Below are 12,023 nucleotides of genomic sequence, written 5' to 3'. Positions count from 1 at the left end.
CCAAATGAAAACAATGCTAAAAATGGTTGAGAGTGTCATCATGGTCCGTGCGTTTCGAGGGACAGAGGTTGAACACTACTGCGAATGCATACAGTTTGGAGATGCGCGTTTGGGAACAACAAACCCTCTTGCCTATCGATCAATATGTCGTTAAATCTAAAATAAAAGTGGATGAATTAGCCTACTGTATAAATGTGCAACTTCGAGAGACATTCTCTACAGCTCTCCCGGTCCCCGCCTTTGTGGTGTTGCTATGGCTTTTGCTTCCCAACTCTGCAGGGATTGTCTTTCTGGAGCAGCGTGCGCGCTATAACGCACTGGAGTTTGGGGAGGTCGATGCTGCAGACGTATGCTATAGGCTACTGCTCCAATGGAAGAGCGGTTCTAGGGTAGCTAAGAAATAGATAGATATGCTTTAATGTATGCACTTGTTAAAGAACAGACTACATATGTGTGTGTGCACACTAAACATTTGTGTGTAAAAACGAGTGCACAGATGTCATTAAAGAAAACACAAGAGAAAAGAAAACACAAGAATATGGTTATTTGCATGTTTCACACTGTACTGTAGCTCTTAGTGCATTGTGATCACTTCTAGAGTGGTGCCTCCATCAGGAATAACCTTAGATCAACTCAAGTGTTTCTCCACTCTGGACCCCCTGCTCTCGTCTAGACAACTGTCATAGTTACTTTCCTCTGTGAAGATAAGACGTCATACATTTATGGTTCCTCTTGTAGAACGATAATAACTAATAAACAGGCATATATCAATTTCATGTGAGCCTGAAATGAGCATCAGTTCTTATACTATTTTGAATGCTGTATACTTAAATCCCCGGAGCAGTTCTTAAATCACATCAACTACATCAAGGATTTAAAAAAATAAAAAAAAAACACAGTGTGATCTTTGTAGTTTTTCGTAAAATAATACAAGATATTTTATGAGCATAACAGTCTATGAAAGTGAATTAATCTCCAACACTAGAGAATTGTCTGATAAAAGCATACAAAGATAATTTAATTGTGCAAAAATGCCACATGTAATTTATAGCCCACAGATGAGCCATGAGTCATGGAGTAGGCCTACTTAATACCGTCCACAACAAAGAAAACAAATGACACACAAAAGAACATTTCACTAGAGGAAGTTGGAGTATAAATCTCAATTCAATAATACTGTAAACAGAAAAGTACATAAACAAACCAATTAATTGTAAGAGATTCACCATGGTGGGCAGCTTCAGTCCTCAAGGGGCACATTAGTGTTGGCACCAACACATTCATTTTAAATAAGCTTTAAATAGTAAATTCACTTTGAACTAAAATCTGTTGTGTTAGTACAAGACTGTGACAAAAGTGTTACAACAATGCAGCCCTCCAACACCAGAGCTACCCACCCGTGGCAGCACCAGTATGTACAAGTCTTGTAATTGAAGATTGCACACCACCCCTATCCAGCCACTTGCTTCAGTTATTTGGCGCCCTCTTGTGGTCACTGTATATAATTGCCTACAAGACGGGTCTCCTGACAGCCAGTCCACTCCAACTCTCTGTCCCACTTCCCCCGTCCAGTCACCTGCACCTTCTCTGGATCAAAGCTCCAGTATTCCTGCTCCCTGAAGAAGTACACTTGGCCGTCTGGGCGACTAAGGGCCCCGTTGGCCCCTTGGGGACCCCCCCTCCAGTCTGCCAAGCTGCGGGGGTAGTAGGACTCTGGCTTCAGGGTTGCCAGGTTGAGCACAAAGTACCGTTGGCCCTTGAACAGGACCAAATGGCCGAGGCGGGGGTAGTAGAAGGCACAGTCTGGGTGGCTTGGGATGCCCAGCTCACTGCTGCGCATTGGGAAACCTGGGTCCAGACCGCTACTAGAGTAGCGCCACATTCGCCTGCCTATGGAAGAGATGTTACTTCTGGTGATGTTAGAAAGGAAATTGCAATGTTATTGTTAAATATGCCATCATAACCTGTAAAAAGCTGTTTATTTCATTTGTTAATCTACCCAATTATAAATGTCAAACTTAAACTGTGACAAGAGCTCACACTACCTTTGAAAAAGTAAAACCTGTTGTCCATCTGTGAGTAAGCAGCGGCCTCGATGGCAAGGGGTAGTCCTGCCCAGCGGTTCTGCAGAGGCAGGGGAGAGCTTACGCTGCCTGTACATGTCACAGTCCAGAAGAGACCCCCACGGAACACTAGGATGGTGCCGTCATGGTCTGTAAAAACAGAAAACATGTTTATGAAAAACAGGTACTTGAGTCAAAGTCAATGAGGGATTCTCTTACTATATGGCAAGAGAATGTATGGCAACTAAGATATATTTTTTATTTCATGTACATCCCTCAAATAAGATTGTCAAATTATGCTATTTTGTGACATTACGCCTCGCCTGCAATCATCCACAAGATGGCACTGCTTACATGCTTATGTACATGCTTATTACACTTATTTGCCACTTTAGTCTTTAGAAACCAGTTGCATACTGTGTCTACAGGGAAAGCAATACATCATCTAATAAAATGAAAGCTTTTTGAATTATTTATTTTTTTAAAAGGATATTCATTATTCTGTAAGATACAGTTGCAGCATGTAGAATGGCTGTTTTTGATAATGAGGCAGTAAGAACCGTTTTACCAGTCGTCAATACTATATCTGGCCACGCTACAAAGATATCTGTCACTTTCTACCCAGAATGCAATCTTACCCTAACCTTAATCCAGACCCTAACCCTTAATTCTTGGGTTGTGATATTCCATTAACTGTTCCTTTCTACCATGGCCATGCATCTAGTGACAAGTCTTACCCATGGTGATGGCATCAAAGAAGCCTTTGCAGTATGGAGGTGGGGTTGAATCAGGCTCCCCAGCACCCCCTTGGGTCAGTTCCCACCTCTGGAGGGCAGAGCTGAACACCTGACCAGGCAACTGGACCACCTGACCACTCTCAGACTTCCCTATCAAGGACATTCAGTGACAAAAGGGATAGAATGTCTTGAGTAACATTTTAGTTTCACAGCAAGTTAGTATGAATATAAAAGACAACAGATATCAGCAAGCCACATGATTACTGTGCAAACTGAACAACACAACGCAACCACATGGGTGAATGAGTACTTTACTAAGAGGTTGACAGTAAAGTTAGCTCAAATTATTTTCTCCCAGAGAACAGACTAACATTCCAAAGAAAAATTAAAACACAGACACAACGTCTCGTTTTAATTGTCTTCAAATGTTGCCCACCCATTCTGTTTGTAAAAGGTTGAGCAAACATTTGTCTAAAGACCAGATAAAATCTGCATCCCTTAGGAGAGCAAGACAAAACATGGAAGATAGTTTGTCTGGCCTCTCCTGTTTCATTGGCTAACTGGAAACGTTGGCACGAGGATGTCTTTTCTTGTTTACATTTGTGTGGAATTGGGGACCGTTCGAATGGAAAAAAGACTGATAAACATTTGTTTTCAGCTGCCGGAAGCCCTGTCTCTGGGATACAGTGATCCCTGGACATCCCACTGGGTGCAGTGAGGCGTCACAGATCCAGAATGGAAACATGGGGATGAGGAGGTAAGTAATATATTACAGCAGGGAAGGGCAATCTAGCAGTTTGTGCTTAAGTGTGTGTGGTTCATGGGGTAAATATGGAGGCTTTCTTCACGATTAGCCACATTTACCACAGATATCAGTTTGTCACAAGGGAAGAGAGTCACATTACTTACACAACAAGACAAATTGGATGCCAAGATTGTGACAAAACTTTATGTTGGTATTTGAGAGGAATGTTAGGTAAGCAAGAATTCCAAAATAATTATATTTCAGTTACGCAACACAGTTCAAGGGACAAGGTCTGCTACCTGAAACACAAGATGTATTGAAGAATATTGCCACAGCAGATGATAATGGGTTAGGAAAGCTCTTATTTCATCCGGTCAGAATCTCAGACAACGATCAACAAGTGGCTTCCGTACAAAGACATGATACCTCCATATGTTTCCAATTCAATCCAACTTAAGATATGCATTCGATCACAAGTAAATAGTGTAATGTCATTTTATTTTTGGCTTCCTTTTACAGTCCTTTGATTTTGTAGATCTGCTGAATTACATGCATGACACAGTATTTCCCATTTCTCAGATTATTGAAATGAGCAAAAGAGAAGGGTACAGCTCTACTGTATTTCAATATAAGGTATTTATCTTAGAGCAGGATAATTATAGCAGCAACGTTCGGTCTCAAGGACTGTCATCAGAGAAAAGAAAAAGAGAGAGCACTGCGTTGCTGCTATGAAGTTTCATTTTGTGGATGTTCTGTTTATTTCAATAATTTGATTTGAACCAGCAGTGTTGTCACTCAGAGCTGAGAACATACCATAGAGCTGCTGTACCGCATTGATGTCATCCCAGCTCAGCACGGTAGCCTTTCCCAGCTTCTTGTAATAGGGGGACATAAGAGCACGGCGGACCGGCGAGTGTTCCAGGCCCAGCGTGTGGCCGATCTCATGGGCGATCACCATGAACAGGTTGTGACCCTTGTAGCCATTCAGTGTCCAGCGCTCCGCCATGTCAAAGTGGGCCTCACCTCGACAGGGGAAGAAGGCATGCGCTAGGGCGCCCCCTGTGGGTCAACAAATACAACAAAGACTCAGAGGAGTCAGGAGTAAAATAGGATAGACAAGGATGGTGGTGGGTTACAGAGCCAAAGGCCCTGGGCCCGTTCCCCACCCATACGCTACCTAGGAATTATGATTGAACCAGTCAAGAGAGTGATCAGTGTCTGTAAGCAAGGGAATATTGTTACAGAGCTGGGGGATGTTCTGAATGAGATCTTTCACAGCTGAAACAAATTGCTCTTCGTCTTTTAAAACTGCACTGCTTAAAAATGCACCCTCCTCTCCCTGAGGATCGCAGAGAGCAATGCTGTATAAACCACACATTCACTTATCCAATCAGATAAAATCAGTGATTACTTCAAGGAATCAGGAATAAGGATAGGGAAGCACTTCAGAAGTATTCAAACAAGAATACACTGTCTTGGCCGGTATGTGTGTGCTCCCCACCTGGTCCATCGAAAGCATTCCCCGTGCCGTCATTGTGCTCCCCCTCATAGAAAGCCAGTCGGATGTCCGCCAAGCCCTGGGTCACCTCCCGGAAGGCCAGGGCCGACACGTTGCTCCACAGCTGGAAGGCGGTGCGCACAGCCAGGGCTACCTGCCCCTGCGCAAGGTGGCGAGGCCAGTTCACTACCCGGTAAGTCAGGTGACGTTTGTGCCACCTCTCAGCTGTGAAGAAGATAATGGACTGTGAGTATGGAGGAGCAAGGTGATCACATGTATATTCCCATAACATCCCAGTAGAACAGCCCTATAGGCCACTTGCACCCACACTTGGGGTTGTCTTTGAGCAGTGGAAGTCAGATTTGGATTGGCATTCATGCATCTGTTAAGGGATGTTACACTTGTTATGTTGATGTTACTACAAAAAAACTAAATAATCCTAGTTTGGCCCTGGCCATGGGTGCAGTTGATTAGCCCAGGCAGTTTTTTGTTACATATGTTGCTTCCTTAGATACTGAGTAATCATATTTTAGACCCATTATTTTTTAGAGTCACTTTGTCATACTGTAAACCACTTTTTCCTTTTCGTTGTCATGGTAAATGTAATGCAAAATCAAAAGCTAACAAATACAGCCACGGTCAGGGGCAAACCAAGAAAACATTTTAAAAGGTGGAACATCCCTTTAAAAAAAAAGAAAAAAAAGGACAGTAGCAGAAAGGAGAGGGCCGGTGCACATTTCAGGAAGTGCAAGAATGGTTGCAGAAGGACTGTTTAAGTAAAGAAGTTTGTGAGTGTTTCATTTTGAACAATAAAAATGAATCCCTTTGGCTAAGTGAGGTAATGTTTATTGCTTTAATGTTGGTGGTCTTACAATAAATGGGTTTTACCTGGGAAAAAAGGGGATTCAGGGCAGCACTGACACTATCTCAATGAATGTAAACAACTCATTCAGAAGAGAAATTCTACTTTGTGGGATAGGAATAGTTGTCTAATGCAATATATGTGATACATTCAAGAGCTATACTGTAAATTTGGTACTTTTACTGTCCAAACGACTGAACTACACATTCTTGCAATGTCTGGTGAGAACGATAAAATAACTTTGTTGATTGAGGCCCCCTTAAACAAGAGACAACCATGGAGCAAGGTCACCTCACACATACCTCTGATTTGCACTCTGGTTTCTACATCTGTTAGAAGCCAGTGTTTTATCAATGGCCAAGGTAAGGTGAGGTAGTCTTCTTCACCTACACAAGCTTAGAGCCAAGGTGTTATAAACACATTTTTAGAACTTGTGTGAAATCACTCTGAAAGGGACAGGGGACGATCTCACCCTGCTTCTCTGTGCATGTTTATTGCACCTGAACCTAGATTTGACTCTTAAGGAAATGTGTAAATTTCCAAAAAACATTGACATAACCACTTTATGTTACAAACTAAATTCTTAACTGACTGTTTTACTCAATGTTTGCAACATGTCTCTCAAGCATGCCTCATTGGTGAGGCCAGATGGATCCAGTATGATGCTAGCTTGTGTCTCGCCACTCAACCTACCAGCTAGAGAGGGCTAGCCTCTGCCTTTACTTCTGCTGGACGATTTCACTGTATAGATGGATGGATACTTGGATGGATACTTTATATAACTGTATATAAGACCAATTTATATTTCCATAAAAAAGAATATGGACAATGAAGTAATACTCTTCTTCTAATCATGCTCCCCTACCACTGTTAAGAACAATTTTTATGGCATTCCTCTTTTTTCCTGCATCGGCATCACAGCCCTGTTACAATAAAGTACAATTTAATTCACGAACAAAACGTTGTCTACGGGACAGAATAACTCCTCCAATATCCTGTTAAGGTTTAGAGTCTTGGTCAAATAATACCTCAGTGAAATAGGATCATTGTGACTGGGTTTACAGTCTGGTATCTGTCTGAAATGGCTTCGCTTCAGGAGACCCAAACCTTTTTGGACTTGCATTGCGTCTTTGCACAGGTGGCAGCTGTCAGGTACTGAGTCAGAAATTGGCAGTTCAAGTCCTGCATTCCTGTCGTATTATGCATTCACTATAGAGGCTGTGTGGAATGTCTTCATCATGACCAAGACTTGCACATCATACCCCTCACAGCTCTATTCACCAGGGAGAATGGATCTCTTACACACTGGACAGTCTCCATATGTGCCAATGCAGATGTACAAGCTTACTTGGGCTTATTGGAGAGTTTCAAATATCTAATTTAGGCAGAGGTTCTCACAGTCATATAGAGATTAGAGAATTCCCTCAAGATAAATAAATGATTAATAAGGCTGTGTAGGCGGAGAGTTTCATAATATCTTCCTCATTCTGCCTGTGCTTCCCACAGACAAGTAGACATAAGGGCATTCTCTGAAGACACTGTACATACAGTTGGCCTATGACATTAACTAGGCTGGGGAAGCAGGGAATACTACTACAACAACTACTATTACTACTAAGTTCCAGTACCAAAGCATGTAAAGGGGCTAAGACCTCAGCATGAGCAGTGAGTCCAATGTGATACCTACAGTAATGTGAGGTGAGCGCTCTGGCACAAATTGTGGTGCTATACATTGAGTCAGTGTACTACCCCCATACAATGTAAAGTGCTTTGAGCATCTGGAAAATACATTTAGATTATTATCAAAATGTGTCAAAATGTTCAACAGCACTGCCCACTAACCTAGCAGGCTGTGGCGCTTCTTGCGTAGGTGCTGCCTGCTGTTAGCCAAACCCCCCAGGAAGATGGTGTTGACCCTCTGAGCCCAGGCACGCTGGCCCCTGTTGTCCCTCACTCCACACCTGGGCACAGCCATCTGGTGCCGAGTGGCACTGTCCAGCCGACCAGTGACTGGCAGATGGGTGAGCCACTGGAACTCCCTGAAAGAGGGAAAAATGCAGAGAGATGGATGATAAATGATAGGATAGTAAAAAACAGGGGGAGGAGACCACATCCATTTGTTTATAAATCAAATTAATGTCTGCTGAGGTAATGTACCTCATCTTGCTCTCCTCCATAAGTGTGAAATGTATGTAGTCTAAATATCAACATAAATAATAGCAGTCATAATACCAATTTCACCTGGGTAAATACCAGGCTCCGATGAGGACAGATTTTTTGACATTAGGGAAATTAAGGCTTTGTTTTGGTAGTAAAACATAAACATCTGATACAAAGATAAATCTTTGAAATGAGGCAGGTTTTTCTGTGTCCAAACATGAAGTAAACCTCAATGCAACTGTGAAAACAGAGAAGTGTGCTTGCTTTCCCACTCAAGCACAACTGGGGAATGGGGCACACTTGTAGCTTTTGCTACAACGCAATGTCAACACAACACTTAAACAAGCGTTTCCACAGGTTTGGCATTATGAGAACATAGTCAGAGAAAACACAAAGTCTAAGAAAAGTTGCATTACACCTACTTCAACTACAAATGCATTTAAGTCAACCTTTGACCAAACTTGAAAGTTGTCCTTTTGAATAGTTGAAGTGTTCCATCTGTTGAATGACACCTCCAACAGTACCTGAGAGCTGTGTTGACCTCAATGGCATTGTGCGTGTGATCCTCCTCTTCCAGGTAGCCATACTTCTCCAGAAAATGCTATGTAGGCAAACAGAGAACAAACAACATCTAGAATTACAGAATAAACTCTGGGCAACTTGCTCTACCATTTCACATTCACATAAAATTTACTTAGACATCTGGCCTAGACGGGAGAGATGAAAGCAAAGATCTAGCATGAACAAATGATTCAAATAAAGGGTCTAATCAGAGTTGGGGGGTGGGGGGGCTTAGCAAAGCAGATGCTAATACCACAGATGCCATAGGGAGGTTTCTCACCACTAATGTTTGTGGTGAGCTAACAACCCATCATCTTATTCCCCTGAGGAACACTAGTGCTGTTCCCATGCCCAGCTGGAGGCAGGCAGAGTGCATTGTGGGATGTGCTGTGGTGTTCTGGTCTTCACTAGCAGCTTGATGACGGGCGTCACTCCCCTGGGCTATCTTAAATGGTTTCCAAATGGAAAACAGCCAGCACAGCTGGGTAGAGGGAAAGGAGGGGTTGCTCTGTGTTTAACTCTAATTCTGACCATTAGCTCATCCGCAGACAATGGTCCAATGCATAAAGAGTCACACAGGGTTGCCTGGGTAGATTTATATTTTCAACAGCTCTAGGGGCGTGTCTCAAGTTAATATTCATCTCAAAGTAAAATAATTGCTTGATAAGACACTTCCAATGTTCTCATATATGGTAGTGGAGATCAGGTACTGTAGTCATGCTACGTAGGTTTTCCCTAAGGGACCAATCCTATCTTGGGTAGTGATCAAGGAGTAGTTCAAGAAGTGATTTGGCTGAAAGCAGTTACAAGAGTTACAAGTTCATTGTCCCTGTTTAAAATACTTTGAGTATTATAATGGTTTAGTTTATAATGGTTTAGGAGAATGGAGCAATTAGCTTGCATTTCAAAGCCAAACCACAGGGAGCTTAGAGCAACTTGTTGAGTAAAAGTACCATAAAGGGAATGACAACAGAGTGAGACTGGGACCAACATTTTATGACACAATGTGGACATAAAGAACTGAGAAATACCCATTAAATGGTGTTTCTGTAAGGATCACACAGAATACAAGAAGAACCAAATGTGGACATTTTCCATGCTTTCAAAAACAATGCAATGTCCAAACTGGAAATGTGCTCTGAAGTAAGGCGGGACATGACTTGTTTGGTAAAAATGTGCCAAAGCAACATGCTTTGTTTAGAGTTTGCCTCTTCACGTGCTTTAACAAGTTCAAGTTGCTTTGGTGGAAAAATGCTTGGTGGCGGAATTCCTTTTTTTTTTTTTTTTCGGGAGATGCTTAAAATTCCAGTAGCCCAGTGTTATACCAGCACAATGACCCTTTGACTTGATTTTCACATTGTATGGGGTGAACATAGGTCAAATGGAATAGAAAGGTCATGACCACTTCAAGCTCAAATGCCAGTGGACAATAGAATAATCAATTTGCAGTTGATTCCAATTGTTCCAATTGAAATACAGGGTGTTAAGTCAATTGGATTTTGCAAACTGAATAAATCAAGATTAGATCAGTCAGACAGATCAACTGACTCCTGCTTCTCCTTGGTGTTGCTGAGCTCCAGACTGCCAGGGGCAAATCAGCGTCATCCACATATGGGGAACAAGCAACTGTTCACTGACTTTAGTGTATGTGTGTGTGTTTCCCTAAAGGAAAGGTACACACAGGCATCCGAGGAGCACTGGTCACTGTTGGGTTATGGCTTCTCCATGTTCTGAGCCTATGTCACATAGGTCATGTGGTTGGGGTTAATGGTGTGAAGCCTGACCTAGGGCCACAGAGGGTGTAATGTAGTGTTGGTGGTAACTTGTGAGGCCAGGAGAGGAATCCAGAGGGCAGCCTTCAGTCAGGGAGGCCAGGAGAGCTGAGGTCAGCAACAAACTGGGATTTGTGTGCAAAGTCACACTCTCTTCCTGGCAGGAGTGTGAACGTTATTCTTTGTCAGAAAGGGCAAAACAAGTGGGGCCATATTGTTTGCAATTTTGCTTCGTGAATCTAAAGTGGGTTTATGCATCTAATATTATTGACATGAAGACCCATAAAGCAGGGGGAATTTTAAGATTACTAGAGTTTATGTAACTATTGATACATCTCTACCTGACCAGCTGATGTTCTGGGCCAGAATGTCCCTGACAACAATATCCACTGACACCACAGGACCTGATGAAGTGAAATGTCCTGTACAGGATCTCTCTGTATGTTCTATCTTAATATTTTGAGTAACTGACGTACTTAGTGTATAATCGACAGGCAATCACATGCGCAAACACACTCCTATTGGAGGTTGGACAACTTCTCTGCTCTGATGCTGGATATTGTTCCCTTGTTGCTACTTGATAGTAACAAACCTATTGATTGAGCATACCTGCTGTTGCTCATTCCTCTACCTGAGATCCAACGGGAACAGAGTAGACTGAATTTCAGATGACACATAGTAAGCGGGAACACATTAGCATGGAGAACTTTAATTTTCTCAATGCACAACTTTTATTCCAGCCCTGTAGTCTACATTTGAACACTGAATAGTGTTAAAGGTAAGTCGTAGACATCATTCATTGCATCGTAACTCACCTCGGCACCGTCCTCCGGTGGGCGCGTGAGGCTGGACACAGGTGAGCCGACCGTTAACTTCGGTGGTGTGAGCAGCGCGAGCGCGAAAGACAGCGAAAGTGTCCACAACTGATAAGAAGGTAGAATACTCATCATGCTCAAAACGCACATCGAAATCTCACGCTCACCCACTTTCAATACATTTCATATTTATTTTAGACATTGGTCAAATATGATACGCGGTTTACTTTGTCGAGATATATCCATCGTCTGTTTGTTCGTGGCAAGCAGTCGACTTTCACCATGCATGCCTACAGACCGCCTACCCAGCACTGGAGGGTGTGACTTATTTGATTATTAAACTGTGGGTCAAAGAGTGAAAGAGACGTAGGCCTATGAAGTCAACATCATACATCTATGGTTGATTATGTCGACAGTAAAGTATGATGTGCAAAACGAAAGTCTATGGAGATGGAGAGACATTGGCATTGGTAGGCCTATAAGGCATTGGGGGGGGGGGGGGGGGGGGTAATAATGTAATAATAATGTTATCTTGATGTCCAAAAAGTTGTCACAAAGTGCCATATTACGCCACCCAAGGTGTGGGTTGAGGACATCAGGCATAGACAAAGTTTACATATTTGATTTCCAACAATCAGAAATGCAAATGCAGCCAGGGCATAAAATTAACTTTTTGGTCTACCAGCCAAGGTGTCTGGTGGATGAGAAAATTCACCAGCCACTCAGCCATTTAAAATATATATATATATATATATATATATATATATATATATATATTAAGGCAAACATTAAAAAAAATACATTATCATG

At 42.3% G+C, this 12,023-nt stretch overlaps 1 protein-coding gene across 4 annotated transcripts; it reads right to left on the bottom strand.

Annotated features, from left to right (window-relative positions):
- Positions 1–997: 997 nt before the first annotated feature.
- Positions 998–11,439, bottom strand: LOC310818375 (matrix metalloproteinase-28-like). Of its 4 annotated transcripts, none has more exons than XM_083689313.1 (8): positions 11,214–11,439; positions 8,590–8,666; positions 7,748–7,944; positions 5,047–5,268; positions 4,359–4,604; positions 2,801–2,950; positions 2,046–2,213; positions 998–1,890 (listed from the first exon to the last, which is right to left on the bottom strand). In XM_083689313.1, the coding sequence occupies exons 1-8, from the start codon at positions 11,361–11,363 to the stop codon at positions 1,493–1,495; spliced, it is 1,608 nt and encodes a 535-aa protein (XP_083545439.1). In that variant the 5' UTR covers positions 11,364–11,439; the 3' UTR covers positions 998–1,492. The 4 variants fall into 4 exon arrangements, with proteins under 4 accessions (XP_083545439.1, XP_083545440.1, XP_083545441.1 ...); XM_083689315.1 differs by having other exon boundaries at positions 1,783–1,910; XM_083689316.1 differs by having other exon boundaries at positions 1,783–1,907.
- Positions 11,440–12,023: the final 584 nt, after the last annotated feature.

Source organism: Argentina silus, assembly GCF_951799395.1.
Source record: "Argentina silus genome assembly, chromosome: 2".
NCBI classification, from domain to species: Eukaryota; Metazoa; Chordata; class Actinopteri; order Argentiniformes; family Argentinidae; genus Argentina; species Argentina silus.
This window is presented reverse-complemented; position numbering and strand designations above follow the sequence as displayed.

Bases quoted from the DNA above. Each gene is read 5' to 3' on its own strand.
- LOC310818375 (XM_083689313.1), bottom strand. From the start codon at position 11,363: ATGTGCGTTTTGAGCATGATGAGTATTCTACCTTCTTATCAGTTGTGG. The intron at 7,945-8,589 runs GTACTGTTGGAG...TCCCTCTTTCAG, and splicing joins GAGGTCAACACAGCTCTCAG to GGAGTTCCAGTGGCTCACCC. The intron at 2,214-2,800 runs GTAAGACTTGTC...CTGTTTTTACAG, and splicing joins CTTTGATGCCATCACCATGG to ACCATGACGGCACCATCCTA.